Raw genomic sequence first — 25,058 nt, 5'->3', positions numbered from 1 at the left:
GGAGAGGAGAGGAGAGGAGCGGAGAGGAGCGGAGAGGAGCAGAGCGGAGAGGAGAGGAGTGGAGAGGAGAGGAGAGGAGCGGAGAGGAGCAGAGAGGAGAGGAGAGGAGCGGAGAGGAGAGGAGCGGAGAGGAGAGGAGCGCAGCGGAGAGGAGAGGAGAGGAGAGGAGCGCAGCGGAGAGGAGAGGAGAGGAGCGGAGCGGAGCGGAGCGGAGAGGAGAGGACCGGAGAGGAGAGGAGAGGAGAGGAGAGGAGAGGAGCAGAGCGGAGCGGAGAGGAGAGGAGAGGAGAGGAGCGGAGAGGACCGGAGAGGAGCGGAGAGGAGCGGAGAGGAGTGGAGAGGAGAGGAGCGGAGAGGAGTGGAGAGGAGAGGAGAGGAGCGGAGAGGAGTGGAGAGGAGAGGAGCGGAGAGGAGCGGAGAGGAGAGGAGAGAAGAGGAGAGGAGCAGAGTGGAGAGGCGAGGAGCGGAGAGGAGCAGAGTGGAGAGGAGAGGAGCGGAGAAGAGAGGAGCGGAGCGGAGCGGAGAGGAGAGGAGAGGAGAGGAGAGGAGAGGAGAGGAGTGGAGAGGAGAGGAGAGGAGAGGAGCAGAGCGGAGAGGAGTGGAGAGGAGAGGAGAGGAGAGGAGCGGAGAGAAGCGGAGAGGAGCAGAGCGGAGAGGAGAGGAGAGGAGAGGAGAGGAGAGGAGAGGAGCGGAGAGGAGCAGAGCGGAGAGGAGAGGAGTGGAGAGGAGAGGAGAGGAGCGGAGAGGAGCAGAGCGGAGAGGAGAGGAGAGGAGCGGAGAGGAGCGGAGAGGAGCAGAGCGGAGAGGAGAGGAGAGGAGAGGAGCGGAGAGGAGCAGAGCGGAGAGGAGAGGAGAGGAGCGGAGAGGAGCGGAGAGGAGCAGAGCGGAGAGGAGAGGAGAGGAGCGGAGAGGAGCAGAGCGGAGAGGAGAGGAGTGGAGAGGAGAGGAGAGGAGAGGAGAGGAGAGGAGCGGAGAGGAGAGGAGCAGAGCGGAGAGGAGAGGAGAGGAGCGGAGAGGAGCGGAGAGGAGCAGAGCGGAGAGGAGAGGAGTGGAGAGGAGAGGAGAGGAGAGGAGCGGAGAGAAGCGGAGAGGAGCAGAGCGGAGAGGAGAGGAGAGGAGAGGAGAGGAGAGGAGCGGAGAGGAGCAGAGCGGAGAGGAGAGGAGTGGAGAGGAGAGGAGAGGAGCGGAGAGGAGCAGAGCGGAGAGGAGAGGAGAGGAGCGGAGAGGAGCGGAGAGGAGCAGAGCGGAGAGGAGAGGAGAGGAGAGGAGCGGAGAGGAGCAGAGCGGAGAGGAGAGGAGAGGAGCGGAGAGGAGCGGAGAGGAGCAGAGCGGAGAGGAGAGGAGAGGAGCGGAGAGGAGCAGAGCGGAGAGGAGAGGAGTGGAGAGGAGAGGAGAGGAGAGGAGCGGAGAGGAGAGGAGCAGAGCGGAGAGGAGAGGAGAGGAGCGGAGAGGAGCGGAGAGGAGCAGAGCGGAGAGGAGAGGAGTGGAGAGGAGAGGAGCGGAGAGGAGCAGAGCGGAGAGGAGAGGAGCGGAGAGGAGAAGAGCGCAGCGGAGAGGAGCGGAGAGGAGAGGAGAGGAGAGGAGAGGAGCGGAGAGGAGAGGAGAGGAGAGGAGCGGAGAGGAGCAGAGCGGAGAGGAGAGGAGAGGAGAGGAGAGGAGCGAAGTGGAGCGGAGAGGAGAGGAGAGGAGTGGAGCGGAGAGGAGAGGAGAGGAGAGGATGCTGGGCGTGTCCAAAGTAATGCCTGTTAGGAGAGGTTTAGTGTATTTTGTGTTAACAAGCGGAGATCACTGAGACACATTAACAGCATGCGGCCTGGAATAATGATGAACACAGACACAAAATAAAGAGCAGTTACATAACTGTTGTTTCCAGGTTTAACAGGTATAACAGGTGTTTACTCTTTACCATAGTGCTGCTGAATGCTGGATTCTGATTGGTCAGAAGGTGTTGGTTAATTTTCTATAGCAGTAGCACTAACAGTAGTGCAGGGTAAGACTGTTTATAGCTGCTATAACATAAGTGAGAACAGGAACTAGCTTGTTTTACAGACATTCCACAATATTAAATGTAACAATCAATGGATAAAAAGCATGTTACCTCTTAATAAACAGGTAACTGTAATGGTTGGCAAATTGCTGTGGTCATTCTGCCTTCCTGTCCTGAAAAGAACTACATCTGAGAAACAGGATTTAAATGATAAATGTGCTCGTTTCTGCGGTCACGCTGGATAAAAGTGGAAAAACTTTTACCTGAAAGTTGGAAAAAACGTCACCTGACATCACAGGACACATCACATGACATGAGAGAGTTCAATTTGTGGAAAATTCTACACTTTCATTGAGAATTCTAAACATTCATGGAGAACTCTAGAACCTCATGGAAAATTCTAGACCTTTCTGGGCTTTCATGGAGAATTCTAGAACCTCGTGCTAATAACTGACTGAATGTTGCTGTTTCTAAAGCAGCAGTAGGTTTCATCAAAAGCATTACGACATGTACAGGACCATAAAGTGTCTCTTTTACCTGAGTAACGTCCATCGAAGCGTTAGCACTAACGCTAACAGGAAAACATCTTGTCCTGATAACACCCTGCTTTTTGTCATCATTCGTTAAAAAAATGTTAGCATGGCTGGTTTGAGGAACTAGGAAACCCGGAGAAGGTGATAATGCGAGACGTGGAGTTTAGTCACAACTTAACGCTCTTATCATTTAGTGAGTGTGAGCTTTGTGGTGTGCTTTCTCATCTCTCCCGCAGCCTCTTATCTAACGACCCTGACAACCGCTAACGCTAAGGGCTTGATAAAGGTCGCTTCACGTTTGTGCTAGAAGTAAAAAAAAAAAACTGCTGAGCAAATGTAGGTCAACATCAGCCAGGTTTCGAGAACTGCCACATGACAGCCGTGACATGATCTCTGCCCAATGAGATGGAAACAAAACGTCTGAAGGGAACAGAAGAGGAAAAATAAAGGTGTAAGTCCATCATCAAGAGTCCAGGATTCAGGCATTCAGGAAAAGCTTAAACCATCTGATTAAAATGAAACCATCCATTCGAAAAGCTAGCAATGCTAATCATCAATAAAACAACAAATATACAAGCAGAATCATGCTAGCTGTTCCCAGCTGTTTGTTAGCTGCTTTACTACGACGCTCTACTTTAATACAAAATACATGCACAGAGAGATAAAGTGTGAAAGTAGTTCTGTTCCTCTTGTCTCTCAGCAATAAGATTCTGTCAGCAGAATCAAAACCCAAACACACAGATACGGAGGATCCTTCCGGCGTTAGACAGGAAATGAGACAGACAGAGAGAGAAGTCGAGGTCCATCAGCTGCGGACGTCCCACAAACCACAGAAATGATCCATGTCGAAGTGATACTGCGACAAATTTCTACGTAAGAGATGTGAGTCACGAGTCACGAGTCGACTCTTTGATTCGAATCTTTTAGGTGAACGCTGGGAGCTGAATCGCTTTTCTTTTCGAAGAGAAGATTAACATATCTTGTTACGCTCTCACTGAAAATTCATCAACATCCCTTTTGCACGATTCTCTAACTTTAATCACGTACATTTAATCGCAACATGACTAAAAGGAACCAATGAATCAACAGGTGAGTTGTATTGTGATGTAGTGCCACTTCAAGCGTGTGTTTGACTCCTCTCTCCCTCTGTATGACTAAATAAAACCCCCCCCAAAAAAAAAACCGCAGCTTGTCATGTTACAGAAAAAACGCAAAAAGCGTAAACTCAGAAAACTTAAAGTTACAAAGCACTGACACTGGAGACTCCTTCCAGAAATGTTAACTAAACACACTTCTCCTTATAGAAAACTTCACAACAATAATACACGTTATACGCGGTTTTTTTTTATCTGTTTACGTGGAACATCCATCGTAAAAGTCTGTTGCTATAGAAACACTTCAAAAACACTTGCGTTATAATATAAGCGTATTAAATAAAGACAGATGTGGACGTTCTGACACAGTGCTTCAGTGCACTGTATTTCCTTCCAGTTCGTCCCAGACATTTGTCTGGATCGTATTTTGTGACACGTTTTCAAATAAAATAAACTTCCTGCTTCGCTTCTTAAAAAAAATCCACTGCCTGGGTTAATAAACATTCTTGATCCCAAAAAACATGTCACTTTTAATTATTATTATTATTACTAATTACTAGCCTCTGCCCAGAATTGAGTTATCCTGCATGTTGTTGCAGATCTGTTCCTGAGAATCAGCCACAGCTCTTAAAGCGCCAGCGCACCTTTAGGCACGTTTAGCCACAAGAAGCAGGCTTAGGTTCATTTCTGCATGGCTGGTCACGCTGCCTGGCCTGTCTGCAATGGCCCAGTAACCCAGATTCAGAGAAGCTTCGTAACAGCGGCCTTACCTAACACACACACACACACACACACACACACACACACACACACACACACATGCAGTTCGTGAATTTAGTGAAATCAGCTGTTCTTTCTGCGTTCCTTTAAAGTCATGGCCAAACAGGTCACATGGTGTTTGGTCACTTTGATGTCTTTTTTTTTTTTGTATTTAAACATCTGGTTTAAGCCAGACACAAACTGAGAAACAGACAACGAGACGAGATGATGAAAGAGCAGCAGCTCAAATGTGTTAATAGTTAACTATTCTTAGAACTGTGTGAATTTTCTTTAGTCTGTAATAGATTTTAATTTAAAAAGAAATCATGGTGCATCATTAGCGAAAGCATGATAAGCTCAATGTTCAAGCAGTTAAAGTCATGAGAACATCTGGGAAATGTAAAAAAGGCTAGCTAATAATTAAAGATTACGGTTTAGCTAGCTAGTACGCAGCTGTTACGTGTTTTATAAGGATAATGTAAAGCTGCAATGTCAGTGCAAATGACAACATCAAGAATGTCAACATTTTCATCACACGTGTTGGTAAATCATTACGACAAAACTACGTACAATTAAAATTACACTTAGCATCAAGCACTAAATCAAATTCTATTGATTCCATCAAAGTGAGAAACGCTCACGCGGAACTTTCTCAATAACACAGTGACCACAGGAATGTAGCAAATGATTCGAGAAAAAATATTTTTTATGTCATAAATGTAGCTCTTGGTTATGTTCCTATCCAATCAGAGTGCAGTTCACTCCCCAACTGAAACCACGACCAATCAGGAAACGGGAAAAGAAGACTGCAGCTCAGTTTCTAAAAGGATTTACTCGAAGGTTTTGTAGTTTGAAATTGTTGATTGTTGATTAGTTTTCTCTAACGGTAGTGCATCTGCAATACGTTATCGTTTCTATAGTAACGGCTCCTTCACAGGGACCTGTATGGCGAACGCTCCACTAATAATAAACGGATTAAAAATGCTTGTAGTGGTTGCCATGGCGAATTTTTCTGTAACGAGGCGTTTATTTGACATTTAGGGAAGGAGTCTTCATTTTCAGCACTCATAGTCAGAGTGTTTACGCTTTAGCAAGCTATATTTATATGTATCTTAAAAAACTGCTATAGATGCTAAAACATATCAGAGAACAGGAACTAGCAGGAACGCTGACATCCCACAATGTTAACTGTAACTATAAATGGATAAAAAGTATAACGTTCATTAATAATGGCAAACAGCATGTTCTAAGACAGTAACCAGGGACCCCTTCAACCCTTCAACACATCTCAGTATAGATTTATTTCATGAACATTTCGATTTTTTGAAGTCATAAAGAACTCATTAGGTCTGAGTTGACTTTGGTGCTTGGACCCCTAAATACATACAGTATAATTAATACTTTGATCATGTTGGTTTGATTTCCACCACTGTAACAAAATAAATAAATAAATAAAATCACAGACTCCGCTGCTGCGCTTCACGGGCCCCTGGGGTTCCACGGACCCCACTTTGAGAACCCAAGTGTTCTAAGCGACTCCAGAAAGCTACTGATACCCCGGGATGTAGTCTGCATTTAGATCAGTGACGTAAGATGGCTGTTAGCATTTCGATCATGTTAAGCGGTTATCCGAGTTAAATGTGTTATGTATGGCATGACCCCGCCCCCCAGCACGCGCTCGGCGTGGAATCAGGGCCATGACGTCACAGCAGCAGGTCCAAGTCATGTGTTGTGTAACCAGCAACCTTTTTTTTTTTTTTTTTTTTTTATTTCCTGCAGCGACGTTTTTCATGACAAAACTTCCAAACAAACTATTTAGGTCACTAAGAGGGAAAACAGTAATCAGCATGGCGTCCTGTTTGGTCACGATAAGAGAAGCTGATATGGAGTTATGCTGTGATGTGCTGCAAAAGTCTGTTAAATCAGTGTGTCAACGCCGGTCGCCATGGTTACAGGAGGACTTTAAGTGGTGTGCTACTCTGGCATAATATCTAGTAAAAGTAGCTTAACAACAAACAACAAACAAACAACAAACAACAACAACACTGGTAAAGCAATTAATAATAATAATAATAATAATAATAATAATAATAATTATAATACAGCAGCGCGCGTGCTGTGATTTTAAACGTCAAGTTTTGTTCCCAAAGAAAGTTTTAGGAATAAAACAACATCCAAAAAAGCATCAGGGAACACACACACACACACACACACACACAGAGAGAGAGAGAGAGAGAGAGAGAGAGAGAGAGAGAGATGTTTTTCCGCGCACGTGAAAGCCCGGTCCCGGTCGCGCACGCGATGACAGCTTTCAGACCGCGCGCACTGAAAACAACACACCCCGTGGATACTCACCGGAGCGCGAGACGATCTGATCCCGACTCTCTCACACTGACACACACACACACACACACACCGGAGCTTCTCAGCGTCTGACCCGTTCCACTCGCGAGCGCCAAGTTACATAACCGGCACCGTTTCTGCGCGCGACTTGTCTTTACTTCACTTCCACGGCTGACTTTTCTTTTTTTTTTTCTTTTTTTTTTCCAGCGCGCGCGCTCATGCAAGCAGACACGCGCACGGTTTTTCCTTCGTACACCTGTCGTCACGCGCAAAAAAAAAAACCTGTAATTAATGAGATAAATAATTAAATAACGGAGACCCGAGTGTGACGGAGTGAAAAAGAAGTCCCGATTCACCGGTACAGAGTCACAAGACGAGAGCGCGCACGACACGCACGCACGCACGCACGCGCTCTCTCTCTCTCTCTCTCTCTCTCTCTCTCTCGGATGTCATCGGCTGAGAATGGCGGACAGCGTCACTGTCTGGAAACCGGGAGCACGAGCCAAGAGTGCCGTTATCGTGTCACACAAGTCACGAGCGCAACAGGTTCACTATAAATACGTATAATAATAATAATAATAATAATAAATCAGTCACAATCGTCTCAGTAGCAAAGGAGCATCTGGAACTTGATGGTGTTTGAGAAAAGCATTAGTTTTGCTAATGAGCTCTAGATGACTCCTAAACTAGTTTATAATAAATAAAACTTTTTTAGAATTCAATCCTTTTCAAAGAATTCATTTGAGTAAGTCTGGAAAAACAAACACAGGAGGCGGGGCTAAAAACCTCATTAAAAAACTACTGATGATCTATCCATTGACCCTAACTTAACAGAACAGTGTTATTACATCATAAAATATAAGAACCAATCACGTTCCATTATGCAAATGTCAGCGTAGCAGGGTGAGGGGGCGGGACATGAGGATGGGGAGTTTGTTAATTTGCACAATAATAGGATCTGGATTTCTTGAAGAATGTAAAAAAAAAAAACCTGTGCTAATGGATTTCCTTATTTCAGTTTACATTTTTCCAGGACAGACATTAGCTCCGCCCCCCAGTTGGTGCAGAGCTGGTTAGTCCGGCCCCTTTTCCTTAAAAGGCAACATCAACGATATAGTCAAAGGAAGAGTTTATATCTATGAGTTTGGATTAACAACACCTTAATGAAAACAGTATACGAATTTTATAGTGTTGGTTTAGCCACGCCCACCTGTTACTGACATCACTGCATGTTCACAATCTTCTAATGCAGCACAGATCAGTGTGTGTGTGTGTGTGTGTGTGTGTGTGTGTGTGTGTGTGTGTGTGTGTGTAAAGCCAGCTAATCCAGATTAGCCCCTGCAAATAGAGAACGCCGCTCTGGACTGTCCTCTCCGTGGACACGCTGCTATCGAGGCTGAGAGAGAAGCCGGTCTCCATGGCGACAGTCGCTAGCTGGTGAATCACCCAAGGTTACCGTGGCACTATCAAAATACAGGAAGTGGATGAGTTCAAATTGAGGAAGTGGTACTGAACAACAGAACATTCATCAGCACCCCCTTCCCCTGCCCCCATACACACACACACACACACACACACCCACACACACACACACAGGCTTAGCCTATTCTTAAACTACATTTAAACTAAAAAGGGAAACAGAATTCAATAAATCAGTTGAATAATTACTTAGAGAGCTGCAAGCTAACAACAAAATTAGCAGCTCTGTATCAGTAAAGTCACACACACACACACACACACACACACTATCTATTTTTATCTATCCTGTCATTTGGATGAGTTTTGGACAGCAGGATGTTGTGTGTTATCATTCAGGCAGTAAGTAATAAGAAGATAAAACTTCTGGTATGTTCTATGACTGATTATTGACCTACTGTATCATCTCAGAACATTCTGGATTTTGTTCACACTGCAAAAAAAACAGATATTAATTATTCAAAATTTTAATACTCATGCTATTCCATTTATTAAACTTTTTTTCTGTGTTTCTTTCTGGTTCTAATTCCTGAATCGGATTTCTTTACCAGCTGACAATGCAGATACTGATTCAGATTCTAATTCATATTCTCATTTGCCATTTTGATTCAGATAGCAACTAGATTCCAGTTTGCTGATTCAGACCTGATTGAGATTCCAGTTCATGTTCTGATTCGGATTCAGATTCTCAGTCAGATTCTGACGCTGATTCCCTTTGGAGCATTCAATTCTGATTCAGATTCAGATTCCAGTTCATATTCTGGTTCCAGTTTTAGGTATAATTCAGATTCAAATTCTGCTTCTGAGTCCAATTCTAGTTCTGAAACAGATTCAGATCCTCACTCAAATTCTAATCTTTATACCCATTCAGTTTCTGATTCAGGTTCAGATTCCAATTCATATTCTGATGTTAATTCTGGTTACAAATCAAAATTCCTAATTCATATACTGAAAGATTCAGATTCTGGTTTCCCGATTTAGCCCGATTCAAATTCTTGTTCAGATTCTGATCTTTCTACCCATTCAGATTAGGAGTCAGTTTCTGATTATTTTTTTTTTTCAGAATTCAATTCAGGTTCAGATTCATTTTATTTTATATGCTGAACACCATTACAATTCAGATTCAGATTTAAACTCACATTCTTATCTGCCATTTTGATTCTGATTCAGATACCAACACATATTGTGGTTCACCATTTCAGCCTGATTCTGATTCCAATTTTTACTCAGATTCTGATTTTTCTAGCAATTCAGATTACAAGTCAGATTCAGATTACCAGTCAGATTCTGATTATGAGTCAGATTACAAGTCAGATTCTGATTATGAGTCAGATTCTGATTATGAGTCAGATTACAAGTCAGATTCTGATTATGAGTCAGGCTTCAATCCATATTCCAACTCAGATTCAGTTTCTGATTCAGCTTCCAATTCATATTCTTATTTGCTGGTTTGATTTTGGATTCAGACTCCAGTTTCCAGGTTCACGTTCCAGTTCTTGTTCTGATGACCTACACCTCAGGTACGTGTGTTAATAATACTTAGTGTTGTGTGTGTGTTGTTGTGTATAGTTGTGTTTTGTTGTGTATAGATGTTGTAAAGCAGTCAAACCTCCTTCCCCATAATGAACTCTCCAACTGTTTTACACAAACTGGAAACTGTTTCTGTGTTGTGATTCTGTAAGCGGAGGATGTTATGTAGGCTTAGTGTGTGTGTGTGTGTGTGTGTGTGTGTGTGTGGTGTGTGTGTGTGTGGTCCCGACCTCTCCATGGTAATGTCTTATTTTGGGCTACAGTGACAAGAGCACATAAAACAGAGGAAATGAGAGTAAAGATGCATTACACAACGTCCACTTATGTCACTTGTGTATGTGTGTATGTGTGTGTGTGTGTTGGGGGTGAGTCATACAAAGGAAAGATTTAAGCTGTTTCAGGACCACACCTTAATGTTTGGCGCTTATACATGAATGGACATACACACACACACACACACATTACACAACAAATGCCAGTGAAAAAGTAAGAAAGCTAAAATGTGCTTAATAACAGTTTTTATGAAGGTTTTTACAGTTTACAGTTTTTTCAGCACTAACAGTTTTTATTTCTGACTGAAGAGAAAGAGTTTTGTGAGGATGTTTCCAGCCCTACACCCTCCTCGTTTTTTTTTAATTATTTTGATTCTTTTATTTTGTTTAATTACATGCAGCCTGAACTTAAACCTGATAAAACAGCGCTGATCTCGATGTCACTCATTCGGACATTAGTTGTGGCCGAGCCTGTGAGGAGTGGAACACGACGTGGTCTTCTGCTGCTGTAGCTCATCCGCCTCAGGATTCAACATGCTGCACGTTCTGAGATGCTTTTCTGCTCAGCGCGGTCGTACAGAGTGGTTATTTGAGTTACTATAGCCTTCCTGTCAGCTCTCTCTCATCAGCAAGGCGTTTCGGCCCGCACGTCTGCTGCTCGATGGATGGGTTTAGTTTGATGTGGACGTGAACTGAAGCTCTTGACCTGTATCTGTGTGATTTTATGCACTGTACTGCTCACACATGATTGGCTGATTGGATTGATTGATTCGCATGTTAGAGCAGGAAGACAGGTGTTTCTATTATAGGCCACACGTCTTTCTGCAAACTCTGTCCTAAAGGAAGAAAGTGATTTGGCGCTACAACTTTTTTTTTGAGCTTATGGAAAAAAAATACATTTCATGTGTGATTATGTGATCAATAAGTGATCAGGTCTTTATTAAATACATTTTTTTTTTAAAGTGAAGCTGCATTGCAGCATGTTATGTCCTGCAATTGCTCACGTGAACTCGTGACATCATGCTAACAATCCGTGAAGAAGAATTCTTCATGTGAGAAAATCAAAAAAGTAAAAAGTGAAGCGTCTAAAAAAACCCACAAATTTCACACGTGATTCGTTCACATATAAAGTTGTAGTAAAGGAGCTGAACTCTGCCCTTGTCCTTTACTCCAAGTCTGTTTGGAACACAGGAGGAATCCCGAGTGTGTGTGTGTGTATGTGTGTGTATGTGTGTGTGCTGTAGACACTGAGGTGATGTGGAGGGAATGCAGTCACCCGCAGGAGAGGACGGGACGCCGCGAACACGCCGGAATTCCGACCCTCAGACGTGCGCTCAGAATTTCCGCACAGACGAGTGTTTCTTTTTTTCCCTCTCCTCCGTTTCCATCAGCACGCATTCCTTCTCTCTGTTCTTCTCTGCATGTTTCCTGACTCCCACGATACTTTATCTACAGTATCTAAATTTCAGATAAATATGTAATATTTTGATAATTAAATTGTTAGGACTGCTAAGACAAAAACAAAACGATTTTGAAACAGTTTCTATTACAGCTTTAATTTTTTTTTCTTTAAACGCACAATGTTTAAATTAAATTACATGTTTAAATTAAATTCACATTTAAAAATTGGAGATTCGATTTCCTTGAGGACAAACACTTTTAAAATGGGACATTTGCAAAAAACAACAACAACAACAACAACAAGGGTTCCGTTTTCACAGAAAATGCAAAGGACATGGTGTAATGTTTTTCATCTTCTTTATGAAAAAAATTTTTAATTTTCTGTATTCATGAAGAAAAAAAAAAACAATTTCTGAAAGAAAGGGACGTGACGTATTGTTATCTTGGGTGTTAATTCTAGTTTTCTTAAAGAAAAACAATCTTGCAAAAGCGGAAAATTATCACGTGTGCACTCGCGTGTGAACTTTTTTTTAGTATGTAATTTTTATTTATTTATTTATTTTGCAAAGGTCCCATCAGGAGCTCTGTAAGCATCATATAAAGATCAGTTATTAGTTTAAAAAAATAATAATAATAACAATAATAATCACAATAATTTAACAGTGTAGATCACATTATAATGATGATGTTCAGCACAGATCTAAGACACATGAAAACTGAACTCACTGCACAGGAGGAGAAAAAGCCCAAACTCGACACATGAACGGATTTTAATGAGCTCGGAGCAGATGAAGCGTTCAGTCGATGCTTTTAAGAGCATTACAGGCGATAACGTTTTGTTTCCGAGTCAGATAAACCTGTGTGTGTGTGTGTGTGTGTGTGTGTGTGTGAGATGCTACGCTGTTGTGCGGGGTTTGTACACTTTACAGAAATGTGAACACTGCCACTATCTAGCACTGTCTAGTTCTAATCAATGACTTCAGTCTAAACAACATTCTAGCACTTTCTGGAACCAAATTATAGCGTTTAATGTCCTGTGTATAAACAGGACAAGCTGTACTGAGATAACAAAAACTGTCATACTGGATTTTTTTTTTTCTTTCTGATTTTTCATTCCAAGGTTCCTGAACTACACTCGTCCAAGTTTCGAAGCATGAAAGGATTCTGCAGTTGCTCCTCTGAGGAAAGCTTTAAAAGGTTCTACGCAGAACTGTACAACACAGCGGGTTCTTACTGGAGCTCTTATTTATCCAAAGACCTTTAAGCTTTTAAAGAACCCATTACCTAAGTGCACGGAGAAGCTACCTGCTCAATGCTGTGTTTTAATCTCTAGAACCTGTTAGAAAAAATGGTTCTTTAAGGGTTCACTGGATAATTAAGGGTTCTCTTAGCCTCTAAAAAACGGTTCTACTTTGAACTCTTTAGGATAAGGAAAGTGTTTACACAGAATTTTACACAGAACCCTAAAGCTTTCCTCAGAGGAACGCTTAAACCTTCTACATTTTCTACAACACACTATACACACTCCTCAGGCTTCATGGTGACCTCTGACCTCGTAGGTACACGCATACAGTACATGTGTTTTCACTGCATCAGAAGTCTCGTGTGTGTTTCACTTGTGTGTGTGTGTGTTTCTCTCTCTCTCTCATTTTTTAACAGAATCAAAAACCTGGTTTTTCTCTCTCTCTCTCTCACTCTCTCTCTCTACCTCTCCTAATCCTTTTTCCTCTCCCTCAGTCCTGCTTTCCTTCCCTCGACTGCCGCGATCCCTCGTTCCAGGCCACGTAAACAAACAGCGCCAGGACCACGTGCACGGCCACCACGGCCAAGATGGCGGCGTATAGAAGTAGCTGTCATTGCTGGAGTAACCCAGAGATCCTGAGAACAGAGAGAGAGAGAGAGAGAAAGAGAGAGAGAGAGAAAGAGAGAGAGATTTGATTTTTAACAATACTTTATTAAAACCATTTTTCTTCCATACAAGTTCTTTACATTATTTCCACTTCTTTATCCAAATCCATTTACAAATATTATTTCTCTCTGTAATTTAGAGAGAGAGAGAGAGAGAGTCGGGGAAAGGTTTACATCACAGAGTTATTGTAATGCACTCATTCTGATGTTATTGTTTCTATAGTAACAGCTTCACAAATAAATGGATTTAAAAAAAAACGTAATTGTTGATCTGGTGAAGTTTTCAGTAAGGAGAAGTGTGTTTATGAAACATTTATGGAAGGAGTCTCCAGTGTCAGCACTTTGTAACAGTAAAGCTGTAACTTTCACGACATCTTCAGGACAGAGGAGTTTACGCTTTTTTGTTTTTGTGTTTTTTTCGCGGTAACGCGACATGGAAGATTTCATCTGAACATGGTGTGAATACAAACGAACCTTCAAACAAATATTTTTTAGAAGTGAAGTAGAGTCCGATGGGCAGAGTGATCATCAGGATGGTGAAAAACAGCAAAGTCTTCAGTACTGCTAATAACGATCCATCATTCCTGTTGGAGAGAGAGACAGAGAGAGAGAGAGAGAGAGAGAGAGAGAGAAATATATAAAGAAGTAGAGAAAGAACGAACCATCATCTCGTTACGGCTACTCATCAGGTTTCTGATGCAACAACATTCAAGTGACATGATAAACGATCTGATTGGTGGATGAACGTGTAAAACAAATAATAAAAAAAAATAATAATCAGATTAATTAATTTGATTAGCTTGATTGATTGATTAATTAATCAGATTTTTGTGTTGGATGTCACATTAATTTCTAAAGCCATAAATTTACAGCAGAGTCTTAGAGTCTCGTGTGATCGAAAGAGTAAAACCTTTTTTTTTTTTTTTTTTTTTTTAAATATAAAGCTATATTAAATATAAACCCAACAGAATAAACTTGTGTACTAGGTGCTGGGGAAAAGTATCTTACAGCTGGTTATTAAGTAAATTTAGATTATAGACACAGCTTTAGGCACAATTCAGACTGTATATTAAAAAAAATCCTCAGATTATTCAATGTGCTCTTTTCCAAAACCCTCATGTGACTGACATTTAAACCATAAATTCATTTAACTGACTGATTTTTGTAGTAATTCATTAAAGGCACGTGCATTAATTGCAGTGCAGTTCCTCTATTGAATCTTCCAGTCCAATAAATCTCTCTTCCTCTTCTATACATTTCCTCTGAATACAATACATTTTCTCTGAAAGGACTAAAAACGTTTATTTTATTCATATGAAGTGTCTAATTAGTGTTTATCCCTATAATAAGCCGCTGTTGATTTCAGTGAGCTGCTGCTAACATGCTAAGCTAGTAGTCATTAAAGTATGATTCATTTACCCTCTGCTGTCTGTCACAGGGCCAGACCTCGAGCTGAGAGACGCCTTGTCGTAGCTCTGCATCTTCACTTTGCAAAAGAATAAAAAAAACAAAACCCCGTAATTAATTTAATGCGTAAACAAACGCAATTCTGCGCAATGGCAGTCTAGTGAAACGAGAGAAGATTTACTTCCGGGTGTGGTCACGTGACGCCGAGTCACGTGTAGGTGCTATTATTATAAGCCACCACTAGGGGGAGACAAAGGCTATAAGAAAGAAAGAAAGAAAGAAAGGAAAAATTAATGAAAGAAAGAATAAATCAAAGAAAGTAAGAAAGAAAGAAAGAAAGAAACACAAAGCTGGAAAAAGAATGAATGAATGAATGAATGAATGAATGAAAAAAATGATAGAAAGAAAGGATAAATTAATGAAAGAAAGAATAAATCAAAGAACGTAAGAAAGAAAGAAAGAAAGAAAGAAAGAAACACAAAGATGGAAAAAGAATGAATGAATGAATGAATGAAAAAGTGATAGATAGAAAGAAAGAAAGGATAAATTAATGAAAGAAAGAATAAATCAAAGAAAGAAAGAAAGAATGAAAGAAAGAAAGAAAGAAAGAAGACGGTTCTCCATGTCTGCTGATGATGTCACTAACACTACTGTAGTAACCGTTCAGCGGGACGCAGGAAGTGGAAGGTTACGTGGCGAACAGGTTGATGATGGACGGAGTGATACACGCAGTGAAACGTCCCAGTGCGAATGTGGAACGTAACTCGACCAATCAGATTACTGGACTGGAAGGAACTGTTGTATAAACATAAATATTCCCTAATTCCATATACGATTGATAAGTCAGCTATTCATACTATAACAAGTGTGTAAACGTCACACTTCCACACCATACGATACAATTTCTGTTGCTAAGGCAACGATACGATATTTGACGATATCACTGAATTGAACAATGCAACTGGAAAAAAGATGTAGGTATAAAGTTTAATGTTCAGCACCGGTGCATGCAACGAAACACACTCATTTGGGTTAAAAATACAATTTCATACATGAGTTTAATAATAAAAAATAATAATAATTTCAACATAAAATAAGCATGTAAATACAAAAACATTATTGAAACATCGATTCTGTGATGAATAAAACCTTCATGAGCTTTCATAAAGAGAGCAAAGTGTTGGAGTTGATATTATAAAACTGACCAACAGCATTATATCATCAGTTATCAGTTTATAATCCTAAAAATCTGGCTAGTTTTACGTTTTCCTCACAAGAGCAACAGTCAGTTTGTCTTGAGAGAATCAGTCTTCGACCTCTTTAGTTGCTGAGTAAAGCTGTGAGATATTTTGGAAAAGTCTGAACAACACCCTCATTTCCTTATTTTTTTTTTTTATCCTGATCTGATAATCAAAACTTCCCCTGAAGCCCGAAGATCCAAACTAACCTCCATCTCTCGAATGTGGCCTGAGGAACAGCAGCCTCAGATGACCCAAACTAGCACAACTGCTAATGTTAGCGTCAGATAGTGAGAGAACACTGCTACATATAACTCACATGAGCCATCAGTATGCAAAAGATATGTTTAAATGTCACAATATGTTTGGCTTAAAAAAAATTTTAACAGTCATTTCTCAACATTTACTTGATAACTAGCTAGCTATCAAATGCTGCCAGTGACTGAAGCTAACTAGCAGACAGACCTAACAAAATTTAGCATACAGCTCAAAGGTGAGAAGAGGCACTGGTTGGAAAAAGAAAATAATAAATTGTGGAGTGTTTTCACCCTCAAGGACTGAGGTTTGAGAAACATGGAATACTGAAGATGTTCCATGCAGAAGATAAGAAAAAGATAAGGACCTGATTCTAGCTAATTATCATCCTGCGCCAAAGTTCGCAAGAGCTGGAAAAATACCTTCTGACATTCTTCAGTCTTGTAATTTAGCTTCTTTTTGGTCTGGACTGCATCTGGATTAGCATTAGATCTGGAAAACTAGACATGTTTGGTGTAAACTCTGGTCCTTAAAGACTATGATGAGACAATTAGCCAGGACTTTTGGGTTGTTTTGTACGCTAATACTTTGGTTGTGTGTGTTTGAAATATTAGGAGGATTTTTACTTGAATTGTGATAACAGATTTTGGTGATAGTTGTGTCTGGGATCTTACTATCAGAATCCACCAAATGTCCTCAGAATATCACCAATTTTATACCACATGTCCTCCATTTTACATACCGTCATACCCCTGATATTTAGCCCTACACCCAAAGGTGAGCCTGTGCTAGGCTTTTAGGCTGAGGAAGATGTAATCATGCTAAATTTAACTTCTCTAATATTCAAAAAGTTGTGCAGTCAAACTCTTATAGGTGTTCCTATAGGTATCACAACTATAGGTGAGCCTCCATCAGGTTGGAGATGGTCAGTTGTTTGCTCTGGCTTTGGTTTTATCCTGGTTATGTTCTTGTTGATCTTGTTGGTTGGTTAGTTGTTTGGTTGTTTGGTTGGGTTTCTTTTTTTATTGCATTTATAGACCAAGGTGTTGCATCAGGATCTACTGGAGAACACGGTTCATGCAGAATACAGGATGTGCTGTATTGTATGAAACTTTTTAGTTGTCTAAGTCATTTATGTGATGTAGACACTAGCATGTCTGATCATATGCTAGTTTTTTGGTTGCTTGGATTGAAAATGTAAACCTGCACTCTCAGGTCAGAGTCTTTAGAGACACCTGGGTCTTTGGTCTTACTTCAAGCGGCTGTTTTGCATATTGTTGTGCAGGTAAGCCCTTCTCCTCACTTAGCACCACCCCAAAAGATAAGCATCCACCAGACTGTTATTAAAGTCTATAGGAGCAGACTTTAAAGACACTTAGGTCCATCATCTTTAAACATCCACCAAAATCTTTACCCATTTTCATACACGTGTGCAGTCAAGCCCTTCCTTTTATTAACATTTAGGCTACCCCCTTACAGGCCAGCCTCCACCAGTTTGTTGCTGCTGCTGGTAACTAGTGTGTTTATAGACCACGATGTTGCATTGGAAGCTGTTGAAGAACAGAGCTCAGAAAGAAGAGCTAGTTTGTACACTGCTTATGATTGGTCTGAGTAGCTCTTTGGTTGCTTTGCTTGGAAATGTCAACCTGTAGTCTCCATTTACAGTCTTTACTTCAAGCGCTTGCCAAAGGACCACCAAATTCCAACCCATTTCACATACCGTTGTGCAGTTAAGCCACTCCACTCGCTTATATTTAGCACCGTCTCAAAATGTGAGCATCCAGCAGGTTGATACTGGAACAGGTGATTGCTTAGATGGAGATGTAAACTTGAAGTCTATAGTCTTTAGAGACACCTGTGTCTGTCGTCTTTAAACGTCCACCAAATTCTTGCTAATAACAATTTCACCCATTTTCATACAAGGTATTCATACAGTTAAGCTCCACCCCCTCACAGGTGAGCCTCCACCAGGATGTTGTTGGTCACAGCAGGGGATTGCTTGCTTCTAATGGCCTCAGTGTTGCATCGGGAGTTATTGGGGAACAGAGCTCGGGGTGTGCAAAGTGAGAGGAAGATCTGCTTGTACTCGCGGCGGAAGTTCTGGTTAAGGAGGCCATAGACAGCAGCGTTCAGGCAGCTGTTGAAGTACGCCAGGAAGTAGCTGGCCACAAAGAGCCACTCAGGGACCTTAGGTGCCATGTTGACTGGGTCCAGCGCCACAGCCAGGCCAATGAAGTTCAGCGGCGCCCAGCACACAGCGAAAAGCACAAACACCACAAACATGGTTAGAAAGTGGCGCAGGTCAGCGGCCCGTGCCCAGGGTCTGGGCCGCACACGACCTTTGACCCTGATCACCAGCATCCAGATACGCAGGTAACAGAAGGACACGACGGCTAGTGGGATCAGGAAGTGGACCAGCACCACGCACGCCGTGTATGAAGAGCTGACGGTCTGCGTAAACGTGCAGGAGAAGACCCGGTGGTCGTAGGTCAGCGAACCGAGCAGGAAGTTGGGCAGCGTTGCGACGGCACTCAGGAGCCACGTAAGACTCACGCACAGACAAGTGTTGCGATGTGTGTAGTAGCGCTCGTAGTACAGCGTGTTGCAGATGTAGCAGTAGCGATTGATGGCAATGGCTGTGATGTTGAAGACAGAGCCAATGACACCAAGGCCCAGAACGAAGCCGCTCAGCTGGCACTGTACTGCATCCAGCGTCCAACCACCGTGGAAGATGGCCAGCAGGGCCAGGGGGTACGGGTACAGCGCCACCACCAGGTCAGCCACAGAAAGGCTCACCACAAAGATATTACCTGACATAAAATAAGGAGAAAAACAAACATTAAGGTTGAGGTTGGCATATTTAATGTAGAACTATTCAATGTTGTCAAAGCATTCAAGCAATATAAAGGAAATAAAGGAGGAATCTCAATTTCTTTTCCTCTTTGTCCATCATTGGTGATGAATCAAGACACTTCAGGGCATGTTTTCTTGTAAAATGTATGCAAATAGCTACACATAATATATATAAGAGATATTAATTAATAATAGCTGATCAGTTCCACTTCACTCAGACGAATGCTGAGGTGTTAGTTGAAGTGTTCTTCAAGTGTTTTGTAGAACGACCAAGGGTTTCTGTTTCACAGAAGGATCTAAAGAACCCTTAACTATCCAAAGAACCTTTGAGAGATCCCCTGGTTACTAAGGATGAATGAATAAATGGTTTCATGTGAATTTTTGTGAACCATTTTATCAAATATTTAAATAGTACCTAAAAAGAATAGGTTTTTGGTACTAACCCTGATAATCCAATAATAACCCCTGTCTTCTCCATGACCTTGTGGCCAGCAGCTTCCTGATCAGATGTCATTATTTAAAACATGTTGTGTTTTTTTGGTGGGCCGCAGGGTTCTGAATTGATGTACGCATAAGAACGAGTGCTGTTGTTTCTCTCTCACTGCTCCAGGGGAGCAAAAGATGGGGATGATCGATGAGAAAACAGAGTCGGCTTTATTGCCCAATTATCACGCTCTCAATCTCAATGAGAAGCACTAAGACAAGACCAAGAGAGAGCAAGAGACAGAGAGAGACACACAGAGGATGACAGAAAGGTTTGGTGTAAGATTTGATGTGAATCAGTTGTTCGCCTTCCTGTAACATCGTACCTGTTGGGAAAAGTAAAGGTACAAAGGAACAAACACCCCGCTGTCCTCCTCACTGGCCTCAGGAAATCCCACAATGCACAAGCACACTGAGGTCGCATATCTAACAAAGCAGCAATATAAGAAGTGAAACCCGATCGGGAATCGTTCTCATTATTTATTGCATATTGTTTTCCTCCCAGTGTTGCTATTACCTCTGGTTTAAACAACCTGCTTCATTAAAATGATTAAAGCTATGCTCATTTCTGATTGCAATCCTGATGATTACATCATAAACGTCGCATTTATAGAAATGACTTGAACGTTATTTCCACATGAAGTACGTCAGCGCTTTAATGTGCACCTTTGTTAATGAACGTGACCTTTCTATCTGACTGCCATCATGAAAATAAAAACTTTTCCCACTCTTGGGAATTTTTTTTGTTGGCTCTCTGAGAGAACAGAAGAGAACAGAATCAGCTCATTAGATGGACTTTCCAAAGCAAACTGTCTTAAATCAAACCCTGGAGTCTGGCAGGATTGTGCTGTAGCATAAACTGAGCGAAGATCCAATACGCAAATGATCCAGCAGCCACGACCGCTGTGCACGACTGCTGCGTCTCTCGCCTGGTGACATATAACACCAAATGAAAGAGAGATCTTTTATTTTTGCAAGTGCTTTGGGCTAAATCTCAATACCACTGCATGAAAGAAAGCAGGCAAAACTAAAAGACTATCAAGTGACTTAAGCTGCAAGGCTGCGCTTGCAAAACACTCTCTAACCGCTGGCTTTTTTAAATACATGATGGATTTAGATGCATTTTGTCTTAGTCCAATCTAGCACCTACTGTTTTGTACTCCATCTTCTTCTTGATGAGCTCAGATTTCCATCTGTGAGGTCGTTGAGCATCTGTGTAGGCAACGGCCAATTTATCAGACTTACCAGGCTAATTGTTAGCGCTTAGAGTGGCTTGTCATTTTACAAACATGAAAGTGTAAACTCCTCTGTCCTGAAAAAGTCAGAAAAGTTGCAGCTTTACCTCTGACACTGGAGACTCCTTCCATAAATGTAAAGCGACAACAATTACACACATTTTGCTTAGTATTAGAGCGAGCGCATTAATATAAACCTGCGGCACTAGAAAACGAATCAGCACCTTCTGACCAATCAGGATACAGAATTCAGAACATAAATTAGTGAAGGCAACAGGAAGCTTAAATTAATTCCTCAATATAAGATGTACATAATATTACAAAAGCCAGTGATGTGATATTTTGTTTTGATGTGTTTTTTTTTGCATGGCTTGTGCTGTATAGATTTTCCTCTAGGCCTGAATTATGAAGAGGCTTTTCTGTAGCCAGGAAATAGCAGAAGTACAAGGACACCATGATCTATCCACACAGCTTCACTGCTGGAGATGATGTATAACGCTAATCTCTCTCAGAGTGAAGTGCTGATGGGTTTTTGGAGTTGATCTGATGCCGTTTGTCTCGAGTGGTGAGCTGGATACAGATGGATTTCAGCAGATATAAATTCACCAGTCCAGTTGTAGAAAGTTGGACGCTGTGTGTCTGGAGCTGAAGACCAACAGAGACGGCTAATGAGAGACACTTGGAGAGCATTTGTCCCAGAGATTTATTTATTATGTAGGTACAAGAACCAGAGAAATGGTAGGATTTCTCCAGAAAGAACCATAATAATCCCCTTAATAATAAATAATCCCTCTTGTGGGATCTTTTTTTTTTTTTTTTTTTTTGAAAAGACGTAAACCACCTTACCTTGTACAATGAAATTCTTAGTGTGCTCATTCTCACAGAGGCTGTGGTAGAAAATACTTAGTAAGAAGAGGAAATACTGAGAGTCTTCCTCAAGAAGGGAGAGACCTTGGAGACAGTTCCTTGGGATCGGACAGACTTTGGAAAGACCTCCTTAAGAAACGAGAGACTTTGGAAAGATTTGCTCAAGAGTGGACAGACCTTGGAGAGACTTCCTTGGAATCAGGGACTTTGGAAAGACTTCCTCAAGATGGGACAGACCTTGGAGAGACTTCAGATAGACGACTTTGAGATCAGAGAGACTTGACTGAGATCGGACAGAGTTTGGAAAGGCTTTTTTCAGAATGTTGTTAGTTTAATCAGGACAGTAAGAGACATCCAGCGCTGTCACTTTATACTAAACTACTAATTCTCCGAGCAGTGATACATGGCTGACCTTCGAGGTGTTACTCGACTGAAACTGATCTTCAGCTCTCCGCTGTCATTAAGCGTTAGACTGTGAGAAATATCAGACCTCATCACTCACACTGCGGTCAGAAGAGCAAGGAATTGATTTCCAAAGAGTGCAGCTTCCAATCGACACAAACATTCCCAACAGCGTCAACTACTCGGCTCTGTGCTGGACTGGATTTTGTCTGGTCTGTAAATGTAATAAAAATAAATCTGCTTTCTCAGACGGCTGGATCAGGTTTTTGATCCAAGCGTCCTGAGCCATTCTGCCACATTATGGCATACTAAGAACCCTTAATTATCTGCCCTGAAGAACCATTAAAGAACTCCCCAAGAACATGTTTTTCCTAAGATTTAACCAAGTAAATAGCAAAACAACAAAACAGTTTAGCTACATATTAATTGCCTGACAGATTCTATGTATTGAGAGGAAATTCATGAGCAATAATTTGGAGTTTGTATTGTACAATTACCTAGTTAATTAACCCAGTTAACACACTTCAGTTAAAGGGTTCATTACGAGTTAATTGGATAATTAAGGGTTCTTAGCCTCCATGAATGAGTTCTACTTTGAACCCTTTCTTACAGAAAATCACTTTTAGGGTCCTAATTGTTTAAGAGCGTAAATGAAACATGATAATCTGACGTGTTCACAATAACAGTATCATCCTGGTGGAATTTTCTGGTATATTGTGTAAATAATAATTGGAACATGCTTAATACCCCCCCCCCCCCCCCCCCCCCACAAACACACACACACACACACACACACACACACACACACAAATATACGGTATGTTATAACTACTATATTATGCATTATGACCTTGATATTATGAATCATGGTTTGTTGAACAGGGTTTCATGTAATACTCATTATGTAACACTGCAACATCAGCATTTAAAATGCAATGTGTGTGTGTGTGTGTGTGTGTGTGTGTGTGTGTGTCATATGTCATGTTTTCATAATGGCCACTCAGTGACGTCATGAGGGTTTAACACTCTGACTCGACGGAGGATGTAGTCGATTAGCCAAAAACTAATGAACACCAATCTGTCTGGTCTCACAGCCACGTCTAATCTAATCCGATCTAACGTCTAATACTTTTCAAATGTGTAGCTGTTAAAGGAACAGTAAAAAATAAAATAAATAAAATTTATCGCAAATTGAGCCAAGTTTGGTGTCTGATCTTTGGCTTTGTAGTTTTGACTAAACGCAGCAGCTTTGACTGACGTTCCTGAGATGTAACAGGAGTTTATTTCCTGTTTCCATTTTTAAATCGCAGTTTAAACTTGTTCAGGCGGTAAAGCCCTGTTCGGACAGGATTAGTTTTACATGACAAGGTGAGATCGTGTAATTGTTACCGGAGTATCTCATGATTTTTTTTTAACACCATACCTTACCTGCTATAAAAGGAACAGTAGAAATAATACAAGGGTTAGTCAAATGAAAACCTTCAAAGTGCGACATAAATTAGACTTTAATCGAAGGTTTTTCTAGAGGAACGAAGCACTGGAACACTTGCACTGAATGAAATGGAGATTATGCAGAAAAAATGATACAAGAAACAAACCAAAAATAAAAAAAAAAGAAAAAGAGCTTTTATTTGACCATTTGACTCACCCTCATATAACCTGTCTGAATTGTCTGAGTGTTGGTAAAGATCGCGGTATTCCTGCTTCACGCCACACACTTCTTCTTGCAAACATGAACACTGTGCAAATTTCCATCCATCCATCCATCCATCCATTCTCGGTACCGCTTTCCCTACACAGGGTCGTGGGGGAGCCGGGAGCCTCTCCCTGGGGACTCGGGGTACGAGGCGGGGGACACCCTGGACACGGTACCAACCCATCGCAGGGCACAATCACACACACTCACACACACATACACACTACGGATGATTTGGAAATGCCAATCAGCCTACAACGCATGCCTTTGGGCTGAGGGAGGAAACCAGAGTACCCAGAGGAAACCCCAACATGCAATCTCCGTGCACGCGGGGCAGAGGGAGGTTTCGAACCCCCAACCCCAATAAGCACTAAGCCACCCTGTGCAAATTTCATTCTGGATTAAAAACTAACTCAGCACTGTGTTGTAGATGTTGGGAGTTATCTCATGCCTGGAGAGAATTAAAACTCATACATATTACAGGTTCTCCATGCAGTGCGTAATGTTCAGTTCTCTCTCTCTCTCTCTCTCTCTCTCTCTCTTTACCTGCGTTCCTGAGCTTCTTGTTGCGGTAGACGGACAGGATGACCAGCGCGTTTCCCAGCACATCAGCCACGATGGTGAAGATGAGGATGGCGGCCAGAGTTGCAGCCACAGCGGCGGAGTGCTGGCCTGTGTCCGGCGGCGGGGACGCGCACTCCGCGCAGCTCGCGTTCACCTCCAGCGCCATGCTTCCGCGCACTACTCCAGCCTACTAATGCGTCAAGGTGGCCAAAGCGACCTGTTACTGATTCCACATACAGCCTACTAGGCTACTGAGTACGCTAGGGTGCTTTATTTGGGATTTATTAGGATTTCCCCCCCAAAAATACCTGCGTACTACATTTACTTACTATAGTCTAGTATGCTGCGCGCTTTGGGGACGTTGCCATGGCGACCCGTGAGCGCCAGCAGTGGTGATGACGTAATAACCCACGATCCTACTGCTTAGTATAGAATCATTGGGAGTAAATTAGGATCTAGGGAGAGTGGAGTGGCAATAACAGAGATATAAGAGTGCAAGAGTATGCTGTTGTTGATGAAACACTCTCTGTAGAAGTTTTATAATAGTCCTGATTTCTGAAAAAAACTAAAATGAGCTGATAATGTTCATAACAGTCATAATATATATTAATATAATATGATAAAATGAAATCTTCTGCAAGAGTCTAATGGTCTCTGATGTGGTACTAAGCTCTGGTTTAATGGTTTTCATCAGCTGTGATATTTGCAGTAATCTGTAAACTTTCTGCACCTCAAGTTGCCTTCCATGAAACAAG

The 25,058-nt window shown here is 41.8% G+C and overlaps 3 protein-coding genes across 7 annotated transcripts in view; all 3 read right to left on the bottom strand.

Annotated features, from left to right (window-relative positions):
• Window positions 1–7,125, bottom strand: part of npas2 (neuronal PAS domain protein 2) — a 42,422-nt gene extending 35,297 nt beyond the window's left edge. For 2 of the 5 annotated variants that reach the window (XM_026922193.3, XM_053230257.1), the window contains exon 1: window positions 6,729–7,125. The gene's annotated coding sequence lies outside the window, so the exon portion shown is untranslated. Of the gene's footprint in view, window positions 1–2,098; window positions 2,489–2,524; window positions 4,216–4,258; window positions 4,385–6,728 lie in introns of those variants that run through there. The other 3 variants (XM_053230254.1, XM_053230256.1, XM_053230255.1) reach the window with 3 other exon arrangements.
• A 5,309-nt stretch (window positions 7,126–12,434) lies between these two features.
• Window positions 12,435–14,917, bottom strand: vma21 (vacuolar ATPase assembly factor VMA21). Its single transcript, XM_026921531.3, is given in 4 exon segments — window positions 12,435–13,236; window positions 13,239–13,273; window positions 13,778–13,887; window positions 14,723–14,917. Coding segments are annotated over 4 exon segments (315 nt in total). The 5' UTR covers window positions 14,785–14,917; the 3' UTR covers window positions 12,435–13,128.
• An 832-nt stretch (window positions 14,918–15,749) lies between these two features.
• On the bottom strand, window positions 15,750–25,030 carry mtnr1c (melatonin receptor 1C). The gene is made up of 2 exons (XM_026922269.3): window positions 24,286–25,030; window positions 15,750–19,013 (listed from the first exon to the last, which is right to left on the bottom strand). The coding sequence occupies exons 1-2, from the start codon at window positions 24,467–24,469 to the stop codon at window positions 18,154–18,156; spliced, it is 1,044 nt and encodes a 347-aa protein (XP_026778070.2). The 5' UTR covers window positions 24,470–25,030; the 3' UTR covers window positions 15,750–18,153.
• Between the last annotated feature and the right edge of the window lie 28 nt (window positions 25,031–25,058).

The sequence above is a fragment of the Pangasianodon hypophthalmus genome, chromosome 27 (assembly GCF_027358585.1).
Source record: "Pangasianodon hypophthalmus isolate fPanHyp1 chromosome 27, fPanHyp1.pri, whole genome shotgun sequence".
In the NCBI taxonomy this organism is placed as follows: domain Eukaryota; kingdom Metazoa; phylum Chordata; class Actinopteri; order Siluriformes; family Pangasiidae; genus Pangasianodon; species Pangasianodon hypophthalmus.
This window is presented reverse-complemented; position numbering and strand designations above follow the sequence as displayed.